This window comes from Chaetura pelagica, unplaced genomic scaffold (genome assembly GCF_000747805.2).
Source record: "Chaetura pelagica isolate M959 unplaced genomic scaffold, ChaPel_1.0 scaffold360, whole genome shotgun sequence".
Classification (NCBI taxonomy): domain Eukaryota; kingdom Metazoa; phylum Chordata; class Aves; order Apodiformes; family Apodidae; genus Chaetura; species Chaetura pelagica.
Window position 1 is genome coordinate 2,877,894 of NW_009951950.1, and position 12,674 is coordinate 2,890,567.

At 41.5% G+C, this 12,674-nt stretch overlaps 1 protein-coding gene across 1 annotated transcript in view; it reads left to right on the forward strand.

The window, feature by feature from the left end:
• Positions 1–12,674, forward strand: part of LOC104389022 (cystathionine beta-synthase-like) — an 18,701-nt gene that overhangs the window by 5,781 nt on the left and 246 nt on the right. Inside the window, exons 5-16 of the mRNA XM_009997968.1 lie at positions 260–339; positions 1,073–1,207; positions 1,716–1,785; positions 3,079–3,170; positions 3,905–4,030; positions 4,700–4,784; positions 4,978–5,083; positions 5,934–6,011; positions 6,708–6,842; positions 7,770–7,878; positions 10,879–10,963; positions 12,607–12,670. Coding sequence (XP_009996270.1) covers positions 260–339; positions 1,073–1,207; positions 1,716–1,785; positions 3,079–3,170; positions 3,905–4,030; positions 4,700–4,784; positions 4,978–5,083; positions 5,934–6,011; positions 6,708–6,842; positions 7,770–7,878; positions 10,879–10,963; positions 12,607–12,670 — 1,165 coding nt within the window. The remainder of the gene's footprint in view (positions 1–259; positions 340–1,072; positions 1,208–1,715; positions 1,786–3,078; positions 3,171–3,904; positions 4,031–4,699; positions 4,785–4,977; positions 5,084–5,933; positions 6,012–6,707; positions 6,843–7,769; positions 7,879–10,878; positions 10,964–12,606; positions 12,671–12,674) is intronic.

Below are 12,674 nucleotides of genomic sequence, written 5' to 3' on the forward strand. Positions count from 1 at the left end.
CTTTTAAACCCCCCCCCCCCCCCCCCCCCCGGCCCCTTGGCTAAACTTTCCATTTACTGTGGTCCTCAAAGAACTAGCAGGATCTGTAAATCCAGTTCTCCCTGGTAGTCAGAAGTATTCCCTTTGCCACTACTCCAAAGACACTGTACTCAGGCCTCTGAAAATCTGATGAAAGCCAGGGCATGCCAAAGCTAGCTCTGTGGGTTTTGTTCTTTGTTGCTCCTCGCTGTATGCTCTACATGTCTTTGCTTGCTTCCAGGAATTGGACTGGCCTTGGCTGCAGCAGTGAAGGGTTACCGCTGTATTATTGTGATGCCAGAGAAAATGAGCATGGAGAAGGTCAGCTCTGCTTTTCTTTTCAAGAATTTAAAAACAAACATGTTTGCACTTGCAGAACTCCTGATGCAGATGAGTGCTGTGGCTTTAGCAACACAGGTGTAGGCTCTTGGTCTCTTAAGTCACTAGACAGGCAGAACTCTGCCTATACCAATTGCTTGCTCTTATTTGCTGTGGAGAGAGAGCTACCACGTGGCTATTGCTATATACCCTGCTGCACCAAAGGCCTCCCTCCCCTCTGAAGATAGGCTTTGCCTTAGCTCAGTGTCAAACTTTCTTGCCCTTGTAGCAGTTGGATGGTGCACAGGGCTCTGGAGGGTCTACTTTGCTGCTTGTGTCCAAAAAAGGAGGTAAATATACATAATTTGCACTTAAACATAAAATACTGGGCAATAGCACTGTTGGAGTGCAGAACATATGTGACCCTCATGAGAGGAGATGGTGTTTTGCCTGAATGAGGCTTTTTATGTGTAGTAATAGTCCCTACAGGCCTGAAGGCCTAGAATAGAAACAGGAATTTGACATCTAGCTCCCAAATAAAGCTTAGTTAAGACCAGATGACGTTACGGATTTGGACCCATGGCTCAGTGATGTGGGGCTGAGGTATAGGAAAACCACTAAGGGTGCTATTGCAGACCAGGTAGAAGGGAAGATGTTTTCTTTCCCCTGCAACCCAGTGAAGACTCCGTGCTGGGTCAGTGTTTAGAGGTTTTGTGACCACCTTTATTTGCTACAGGTGGATGTTCTGAGAGCTCTGGGTGCTGAGATTGTGAGAACCCCAACGACTGCCAGATTTGATTCTCCTGAATCTCATGTGGGAGTAGCATGGAGACTGAAAAACGAAATCCCCAATTCACACATACTGGACCAGGTGAGAGACAGAGTGTCAGAAGGGCATGGGAGGAGGTATTGCAGCCTTGTTCCTTGGTGTCCTTGATTGACTGCTCAGCGTCCTATGTGCGTATCTAGGAAATTGTATCCCAGGTCTGGAGCTGTAGTTGAGCAATCACCATGCTGTCGGGTAGCAAGTCTTTATAGTCACTAGAGGGCAGCAACGACCCTGTGTTTGTACTAACTGCAGCCATATGGTTGGCCTTTTCCATTTGAATTGTATCTGTGTGGAAGAACGGGTACAAGGGTAATGTTCCTTAAATAAACTGTTCCACAGACAGGACTGATCTTGGCATTAGAGGGTGCCTTAGAACAACTCTTAAATTAGATCTCTGCCTAGGTCCTGGTAATAGATAAGAAGACAGTCTAGAAATAATATCTGTAACTATCGTGGGGCTTGGGCAGTGTTTGCCATGTCCTTGAAATGCCTCACAATGTGAATCTGGTCTTCTGGGTCTACTTAATGGCTATTCTGCCTTTCAACATAGTACCGTAATGCCAGCAACCCCCTGACACACTATGACACCACAGCTGAAGAGATCCTGCAGCAATGCGAAGGTATGTTTGCTCTACTGCTGACTGCCTCTTCAGGGAGGCCCTGCTATTCTCTTGTTGCATACTGGGATGGTAGGGCCTGAGGTGGATGAGAAAGGCGGGGTACAGCAAGTCCCATACATATTCTGTGTGTCAGTAGAGAATTATTTCAATAGTTGTAGTATCTTTTTTTCTTTCACTAAAGAAGGTTGCTTTGTTTTTTAGATCTCTCTGCTTGTGATCAAGTGGAGAAGGTAGCGATGCTTAAGTTATCCCCTTTTTTTTTTTCTTTAAAGAAAAAAAGGCATAGGTAGACCAGTATGGAAGAATAGGGTCATTTTTCTCTGATCATTAATGCAGAAATAGGTCTTTTTACATGATCAGACCAAATACTCCAATACACTGAAAACTTCTTCACTTAAGAGTCACCAGGAGTACAAACTACTCTGTGTTGGAGTTGTCATCAGTAAGACCTTTTTACTCTTAACAGTGGCTTCCATGTTAGCTCCAGGCAGCTGGAGTACTGGAAGTTGCTGAGCTGTGGCAGCAGAGAACTTCAGCTTGGCTAACTCACCCAGCTGAGGAATTGGTTTGAAAGCTGTTGGAGGCATCCATTGTGATGCTGTAGCCTGCCATGTAGGCATTTGCTATAGGTGGTAGAATGAAATCATGTGGAAGGCTACTGACCTGCCTTATAAATCAGTACAGTTTCTAATGGACCCTTTAATAAGAAAATCTGTTATTAAATTAAGGTGAGGACCATGAAAAAGGGTCCTCATTTCCCATAAAAGTAACTAGCTCTTCACAGGATTTGTCTTTCTGTGGCAAAGTTTCTTTAAATTTGAGTTAAAATGAATATACTTTAACAAGCTTCTTGCTCACCAGCTGAGAGTTTAGATGAGTTCTAGCTTTAGGTTTTTTGTTTGTATTTGCTTTTCCTTTTAGGCCAGGCACTGTTCAGTTACCCCTGCTTGGTGGGGTGTTATTCTTTTGACTGGTAAGCATTTGGTGTGAATTGGTGACCTTTTTGAAAATGTTTGGTTTTTTTTAATTTAAGAAAGCTGTCATGTGGATGCACCAGGTAAACTGCGGGTGGTGACATAAGGATGAACTATTATATCTGTGCTCATTCTGCTTATGACCAAAAGTTTTTCACATGCAAATGAGAGTAGTTAACAGTTCTCTCATTGAATGCCTATCCCATGCTCTTGGCACTCATTCAGGAAATTCACTGATACAATAGGCTGCTCATTTTAAGTTTGAAAATCATTCTGGGGGAGGTTTCACAACTGCCTTCTATCCCTCACCCTTAAACAGGAAAAATAGACATGTTGGTAGCTACGGCCGGCACAGGAGGTACTATCACTGGCATCTCCAGAAAGCTGAAGGAGAAATGTCCAGGTTGTAAAGTAAGTTGCAAGCCTAAAGCATTTCTCTTTAGTGGGGTGAACCTCAAACTGCTCCACTTGGCATGTTCCATTCCTTGCAAGCCTGCCCTGAATCTCTGTGGGAAACTCTTGGATGTTCTTAGTTAGAAGGTAGTTCTGAGCAGCAAGGAAAGGGTTTTCAGGCTCTGGTCTCACTGGTGGCCAGAGTTCAGGTTTGGCTTAGCAGGTGAAAACTGGCCCTTGGATCCCTTCATGGTGTGTCTGAGAAACTCCCTTCCCTGGTGTGTTCTGTAACCTTGTATTTCTGTGCTGTCTTCATTAACTTGTCTGGATCTGCTGAGGTTTTATTGTATTTCAATGGAGAATATTTTTCTACATAGACAGGGGGTGGTAAACAAAAAAACTTACCTGCTTTCACTTGTCACAAAATGTATTGGCTGTAATGATGCCTGACCTGTGAATGAGAACAGTCTTGTTTCATGGAAACCCTCTTTTCTGTTGAACCAAGCAAAACTCATGTAGAATAAGTGGTGCCCCACACTTGGTGTCCACAGCCTGAGCAGACAGGATGGGTTGTCAAGGGACCAGAAGCAGCAAAGCATTTGGCTCACACGGGAGGTGAATGTTGCCAGGAGAGAATTAATAGGAGACTAGAGTGCTGTTAGCTTGGCTATGAGGCCAGTGCTCATGAGTTAAATAGCTGTGTTCTCAAAAAGAGTGTGTCCTGGTACCCAAAGTGAAAACTGCTTCTCCAGATTATAGGTGTTGATCCTGAAGGCTCCATCCTTGCTACACCAGAATCGCTGAACAAGACTGACAAGACAATGTATGAAGTGGAAGGAATTGGATATGATTTTGTTCCCACAGTGTTGGATAGATCTGTAAGTTGTGCTGCTTGGTTTACTGCCCTTTGCCATCTGTTAGGATGCAGAAGTGAGATGAAAGGTGGAGGAAAAACTTGGAAAAATTTATTTGAGCTGAAAGGGAAGGGCTAGCAGACAGAACTATTCCTGTTCTTCCCGTCAGCAAAAGCTGTCCTTAGAAGGCTTCTGCACTGGCCATGCAGTGCTAGGTGGAAATACTATGAGCAGATAACATTTTCTTAGAACATGGTACTCTTTAAAAAAAATAAATCCCAAAACTAACAGATACCTCTACCAAGGAATCAAAAAAACCCAAACAAAACCCAACAAGGCACCCCAACCCATCCAAAAAGTGGTGTGACTATGTCCTGTGTCTTGAGCAGAGCCTGTGTCCCTGGGAAGCACTCCAAGAGGGTAAGGAAACCGATGCTCTCTGTGGCTCTCACAACAGGCTGTTCTCACAGAAAGGTTTCAATAAGGAGCCTGTTGTGCAAATGTGATTGTCTTTTCCTGGCAAAAAAAACTCACAACAACACTTAGTGTTTGGAGGATGGAAACCTAAGCACGTGGTTCAATAGTGCAGCTGGTACCTGAAAGAGCATGGGTTGAATTCACACCAGCTGTGTAGCTCCCTTAGGCCTCCTCATTTAAACAGACCCTTGTTTCTGTCTTCCTGTCCCTTCCCAGACAGTGGACCAGTGGTACAAGAGCAATGATGAAGAGTCATTTGCTATAGCACGCATGCTGATCCGAGAGGAAGGACTGCTGTGTGGTAAGAACAGAGGCACATGCTTTGGGTTTCTGATTAGCATGTGGGAGGCTGAAGCCTTTTGCAGGTCAGGGAGACCTTCCACTTCAGAAGCTGTCTTACTCACCCTGGACTCCTGTACTGTCTCACCTCTCTTTCACTCTTTCTCATTTCACTTAGGGTTTGACAGTTTTGCCTCTGATCTGCATTTTGGCAGGTGGCAGCTCAGGCAGTGCCATGTCTGTAGCTGTGAAGGCAGCCAAAGAGCTGAAGGAAGGTCAGCGCTGTGTTGTTATCCTCCCTGACTCTATCAGGAACTACATGTAAGAACCCGCTTGTTTTTTTTTCTCTGGGGAAAGGGTTAGGCAGTTCCTCAGACCTCCTTACAGCAGTAGCGAGTTGAATACTTATTTTTTTTCAGCACCCAGTTACCCCAGCAAGGGAAGTGTTTGGGACACAACTTCTGAGGTATCTAGAAAGGGTCTAACATGGAACAGAAAGGAGTTTAGCCCTCTGAAAGCTGAGGTCCTTTTTGTCACACTTCAGTATATAACAATCACTGGTTAATATCTTTCACAGGAAGAGACTTGCTTTCACTGTTCTGTTTCTTGGGGACCACTGGTATTATCCCATTCCGGGAAGGCTCCCAGTTAGGCTGTCTCCTCTCTGCCTGTGTCCACAGCAGAACACAGCACTAGTGTAGCAGCAGCCAGTGTTGTGGTGAGTTTGTGGCTGGAACTCTGAGGCCTTTGAGCTGTGCTGAGTTGTTTCTCTCCTACTGCACTGAAGCATACCCCAAAGCATTATGTTTTTAGCTGTGTTTCCTGACTTCTGTTGCATCCAACACAACACTAGATGACTGATGACTAGAAACTGCAGACAGACCATGCCTGAATACATGTTGACACTTCTCCATTCCAGGCTGTGTCTCTGTTGTATGAGAAGGGACTGATGTCATTGAAACTGTTTTCTAGGGGATTCTTTTTTCTTCCCATCAGTATTTCGTCTCAGTGCCCCTGGCAGGTAAGCTTGTATGGCAAATGGCAGTAGACTTCCAATTACACTTCAGTTCTTAGTGGTAGTGAGCTGTAAACAGTTGCCTCTGTGTATTATCAGGTTTGCTGTCAGATATTCAGCCTGATAATGAACTTTTAACTTCCTTATGCTTTCCAGGTCCAAGTTCTTGAGTGACAAATGGATGATTCAGAAGGGATTCATGAAAGAAGAAGATGACTTGGTCAATAAACCTTGGTAAATGTGTTGGGTCCATTTGGATTTTTATTAGTCTGTTTAATTGCCTTTATGGCAGTTGCTAATTTAAAGCTTCTTTCAATTTACACTACTTTCTTTGATTTATCTTTCATGCTATTGTGTTGCTGTATAATTGCAGCTATTAATTGAAACTGCTTAAATTAGTTAATTTCCTTGGAATTTTTTATTGAACTTCTTATTTTTTATTGAATTTATTGTTGAATTTTAATTTCCTTCTTTGAATTGCATGGCAGCAGAAGAACGGAGAATATTTCTAACATCAGAGTTCTTAAGTGCAAAGCACTGCAAGTCTACATAGGTAGAAGGTGGTCTTCCCTAAATTACTACCTATAATGACTGTAAATATGCCTAGCTCTTTGAGTAGGAGCACAACATTTTCTGTGTAATACAGAAATAATGACACTAGGGAGATTAGTATTCTCCACTATCTGTAATCCTAGAAAATAGATGAAATGAGGAAAATAGTTTTAGTCTTAAAGCCTTCTCATACACTTCAGTGATTTTCTGATATTGGGGGGAAAACTTGAAAGCCTTGAAGCTTTACTGACTCTGGCTGAATCCTGATTCTTGCAGCCTTCTGTCATTCCTGTAGCATTGAATGCCACTGTACATAAAAAAAAAAAAAACTGCTTCTCCATAAAACTTGCATGGGTTTTGTTTTTATTTAATACCCAGGTGGTGGAACATCAGTGTTCAGGAACTAAGCCTCTCTGCTCCCTTGACTGTGCTTCCAACTGTTACCTGTGCAAAGACTGTTGAAATTCTCCGGGAGAAGGGATTCGACCAGGTACCAGTTGTTGATGAATCTGGGTATGTCCACCTATATCACTCTTCATCCATATATATCACTTCCCTCATCAGGTCCCAGGGGATGTCTTTTAAATGATTACTAGAAGTATAATATCCTTTCACTCATCTTTCTTCAGTTACAGTAATACAGTGCAGAAATATAACCTTAAAAATACCAATTCTGGACTTAATATGTTGTCCTGTTAGGACTGTCCTGCCCTTCACATAGCAAGTCTCTGATGCTTATTATGATATATTTACTTGTGTTTCTGCAGAATAATTTCATTGTTTTTAGAATAGCTGTTTAACTTAAGAAAACAAAAATTATTGTTTAACCAACCTGTCCATCTTCCTCAAAACTTTCACCCAGTTTCTTCAAAACACTGCATTATAGCACAATTTTGCATTGATCCCTATAAAACAGGGGATCCTCAGCAAGCTGGTATGCCTTATTACCTTGCAAGTCTCCTGCAGGACAGGCTGAGTAATGATGAGTTACTCAGTTATTCTCTAGGTACAGTGCTAACTTGAGAGATCCTTGTAGGGAGAAGGGGAATAAACAAAATTGAGGCAAGCATTCTTTGGTCATCATACCTTTCAAAAGCACAGGTGAGGGTGTAAAACAATGAAGTTGTGCTTCTCAAAAGCTCTCTTGGATTGCATAAGTTTTCCAGTTGAAAAAACTAGAGATGGAAATAGCTTGATGCTCAGAAGGGCCAGGCATCCACAGCACCTGCTGACTTCTGTGTGATTCTCCAGAACTTCTGAGCACTGGACTCTGTCTCCTACAGAGGCACTGAATCCAAGTATACCATCAATAATGTTCCTCTCTACCATGAAACATTTGAACTGTCTGCTTCAGACTAGCTGGAAGTGAATGCTTGTATCTACAGTAACACCTGAGACTTCTGTGTTGTTTAGCCCTATCTTCTTGCTTTCCTCCTCCAGAGTGATTCTGGGCATGGTTACCCTGGGTAATATGCTTTCTTCACTACTTGCTGGAAAAGTTCAGCCTTCTGATGAGGTTAGAAAAGTAATCTACAAGCAATTTAAACAGGTAAGCAGGTATATTCTGTAACTTCTCTGATTTAAAGTACTACTGTAGGATCCTAACACCACATAGGCATCAGGTTGAATAAGATTTAGCAGGGACCATACAGAGCAGCTGTTACTGAGCACAGATGTGCTCTAAACTCTGTCCTGGGCCACGTGATTGCTCCCAGGTTTGTGTTGTAACTCTGGATTGTGCCGTTCCATTATTTAACAGGCTTTCTACTAGCATGCTTTTTCTTTCCTTCTCCCGAAAAAAAAGCTAGCACAAATCTGGGCAATGTAACTATCCAGGGGAAGAGACAGAGATGTTAAAACAGCTCTTCTAAATAATTTCTATATTGGCTAAAAACAAGCAACTGCTTGCCTTTTGTATCAGATGCTTTGCTGAAACAGGGGAATGACTGCTGAAAGCTGATGTCAAGATATGTTAGCCACTTTAACCTGTCCATGCAATGTGGTGTGTCAAGATACCACAACTTCTCAGCTGTACCAGTGCTCTTCTGTTCTAAAACAGAAGTATTGTTGCTGTTGCTTTGGTTGTCTTGCAGGAAAATAATTTTGTTTTTAACATGGAATGCTTGACCTAGTTTTCACCAGGCTTTTAGTTTCAACACTCTCATAGTAGACGAGGTGCTGTATTCTGGAAGTATGTGTAATGCTTTGGTTCAATCTACAAACTGCCAAGTCCCTGAGGTTGAGAAAGGATGCTAGTTCTTTTTGGACAAATATGAATGTATTTTTTCCTTCCCAGACAGATAATCAAGGATCAGGTGGAAATGTGGTGCGTAACAAAAACTGCCTTGTTCATGTGCTCCCTCACTTGGACAACTTAAGAGTTTCTGGGGCTGGTGGTGTGCAATCATTTCTGTAGCTACACTGGTCTTAGCTGTAGTAGACAATTCTCTGTGCTTCTGAGGTTGTGGATTTTTTCCATGGGCAGCTTGACTTTTCTCATTCTTATTCAATAAAGAGCAGCTTAACCATTTCTTTTCTCTTTAGTTCTGACTCTTTTCTTGGTGTAGGATGGGAAGGGAGTGACACAAGTGGTGGTATTGCTGACATGCTAACTAAAAGCATCATTCACTTGTTATTTTCCATTTGAATTGATGATTTAATGAAGAAACATGATTAAATGCACATAACCTCAGAAGTATTGTAGATTTTGTTTCTCTTACCACTTTAGTCAACCTTATTTGGCTTGTTTACTTGTGTAATTGGAAAAATGGATTATCTGTGTCACTGAAATTACTTAGGATATCCTACAGTTAAGATCTGTACCACAGCATGCATCAATAAGAGGCTTACCTAGCCTGTGACTACCAAGGCAAAGCTATCTTCTGGCAGCACAAGAAGCTTTCTCTGGTATGATCATTCCAAGTATTTTGTGGTGATCTCTTTGCACTTTGATAAACATTGCAAGGCCTGGTGTCCCCAGCATCCTCAGCAGACCAGAACCTACTTCTGGGGAAGGAGAGAATTTAGTTGTAGGGCCATGAGCAGTGCCATGTCACTTACCCTTACAGCCAAACAAGCAGTCCCAGTCATGTGTAGTGTAATACCACGTGCATAGGCCCACAGGACATGGGAAAAATAATGGGGAAAAATGTTTAGGGGCCTTGAATGAGCAGTAGTGGCAGGTGACAGCTTCATGGGAGTTCTCTTAAATTTCCATTAAGCATCTCAAAACATGTTTATGTCTTCATAGTTGTCTCAGTGCTGTCTGTGGACTGCATGTCATTATCATCTTCAGCCCACCCAGCCCTGATTATTGATTGTATACATTGATTATATACAATGAGGTGGCAAGGGGCTCCACCCCTTCAGTGAGCTTTGAACTTGGGTTCAAAAGTTAGGCTTTGTATGTACACCTGCACAGAACTGCTTATTAGTCTTGGTAACTGATAGCTGACCTGATGTAGCAGAAGGTCCAGATTTCCCCTCACCTCTTGCCTGGCCCACAAACTTAAGGGTTGATTCTTTAGTAGCCCATAATAGCCTGCTTACTCCATGTAGCCTTAAACATGGACTGCTGGCAATCTTTTTGATCTCTTCTAGCTCACAGTATGGAGACGAGAGCTCTGTGTTCCACTGCAGCCCAACTGTTCGTGCTGTGGCATTTATTACTCAATGACAAGCTGAGCTCACTGCACGATAAAGACTTTTTTAATCTGCAGTGCAAGACTTTTTTTTTTTTGCTGTAAATTTCTTTAATCCTTGTAAATGAAAGTATGTTAGATGGTGGGTGCTGCTGTTACTTGGGAATAGTCAGCTGGGTAATAGACTTGTTGCTGAATATGTTAAAGCATGTAGGAAGAACAGCTTTATGGATTCTTTCAAATGGTTCCAGCAAGTGATTAGCTAAGTGTTTCTGAAGGGTCTGTGTTTTTTTTCTGCAGAGTCAACATGGGGTGCTTTCTAGTTTAGTCTTAGCAAAGTTGAACTTCGCTAAAAATGAATTCTTGATTCTCAGTTCCTTGATTTGCACTTCAGCACAGTGTTAGCTGAGCAATCGTCACCTTTGGTTTTGTTCTTGGCTTGTTTGGGCTTTTTTTCTCCCCTGCTGCTTTTGCAGATAGTATTCACTCCCACAATGATTTGCAGACTGATTAATGCACTTTTTCCAAGTCTTGCTAGAGTAAAATCACCAAGTATAATCAGAGTTTTGTGGTAGCTTCTTTTGTTAGGCACATGGAATACCTGATTTTTTTTTTCCATCATTAACATTTTCCAGATATTCATTAAATTCAGTGTATTCATTATGCATACAGAGTTGGATAGAATAACTTCATGTAAACTTTGTTTTTTTGTTCCATTTTCTTGGAAATTAGAAACAAAACAAATCTATTAAGTTGACCTTGATTTGTTAGTGTTTTACAATACTTCAGGTGGGAGCAGTATATAAATACCAAAGTATTGTCTTAATAGTGCACGAAATATATGGAGTTTATCAACCAGTAAACATAAAAAGGCCTGTTTTATTAAAGTTTTCTAACTCTCTCCTTAGATTAACCTGAAAGACAACTTGGGGAAACTCTCTCATATTCTGGAAATAGACCACTTTGCTCTAGTGGTTCATGAACAAATTCAATGTAAGTATGATGTATTGTACCTTGTAAGTGATAATCTGTGTGGTAACAAGAAGCAAGCACAAGTGTGAGTGCGTGAACAAGTTCTGAAGAAGGCAAATCCTTCTCTGTATGTTACTGTGCTACTAACACTTAGTAAGACACTGGCATTGCAGTTCTTGTGGAGTGAGTGTTAAATCCATTAATAACCTCGTGTACCTGCTGTAACATACCTGCTTTTGGAGCAGGGTACTGCTCAGAACTGAATGTCTGAGTCTAGCCCACTCTACAGGGGCTCTGTTAGTAACAATAAGCTAACTCATAAGGTCCTGCAGGACAACTGTTCTTTGCTTCTTCCTACTGCTGTCTTACAACTTCCAGCAGTTTCATCACAGTGAGCATCCCAGGTTAACTACACTGCAGTTTTTTTAATTACAACTTTATAAAGTTTAGTAAGATCTAGATGTCAACACTGACATCACTGTCTCAAGACAGCTTAATATTTATTTTTGCCCTGTTTATTCTGTTTAAAATAACTTACTCCATTTGATACTTTTACTCCAAGATCTACTTCTCTTCAGCCTTCTCAAAACTCTACCTTTTTTATAAAGTGGAAATGACTAAATAAATCTTCAAAGCTAGGGTATATCACTGTTACATGTGAATAGTAGCACTTTTTCCAGGCTTATCTTCCTTATAGCAGGCAACTTGAAAAATTGCAAACACTGAGAAACCAGACTAAAAACAATATTAAGACTCACCAGATAAACTTATCTGATGGCTAACTCAATTATAACTATTAAGGAAGACTAGTCATCAAATGTGGCCTTGTTCCTGATAATATCCATAAGGAAGTGCTATTGACTCTATGCTGACTATTTATAAACCTAGAATCTCCCTGGAAGAATCTCCTCTTGCAATAGAACAAATGCAGAGTAAGTAAAAAGTCTAGGACAATCCAGCTGACTGAACTAACTGAGTATGTAAGTAGGCTAAACATCTCAATACAGCCAGATTTTAGGAATAGGGAACTTAAACAATAGATAAAGGGCCAGAGGTCACTTGGTTCCCAGGTCAATGACTTATGTTCACCATGAAAAATTACTTGAACCTGTGCTCTCAATGTAGCAATTATGAGATGGTTAATAACTTTTTGGATACAAATGAGAAAATGTTGTGTTGTGATTTTTAACCTCTGTTTTTCACAGCAGTTTGGGAAGGTGGTATTGACACATGTCCTCCTTTAATGGCCCCTGCTTCAAATGGGGTAATATCAGTTTGCAACTGCTTAAAATAGAGCCACGGAAATTGATGTATGAGGAAAATAACCTTTATAACAGGATCTGTTTTGAATTTTCATGTCAAGAAAAATAAGCCTGATGGACCTTCCTTCCATAATGTTTTCAGTTTCTATAATCCCTTTTCTTGATGAGCCTTTCTGAAACTAAAATCCTTGCCACTTCCTATGTGACTGTTGGTCAAGGTGACATTTGGGTTCTGCCTTAATATACAGGGGACATTAGTGATAACCAGCTCCACCAACAGGCCCTGACTTGTGGAGCTGGGATGGCTTGGCACCTGCCTTTACAAGCAGTGCCATTAAAACCAAGTGCATGGTGTGGTTTTGTGCCTCCTAAAGCCAGAATCCCCTCTTTGTTCCTCTGTAGATCACAGTGATGGTTCCTCCAGCAAGCGGCAAATGGTGTTTGGCATTGTTACAGCCATTGACCTGCTG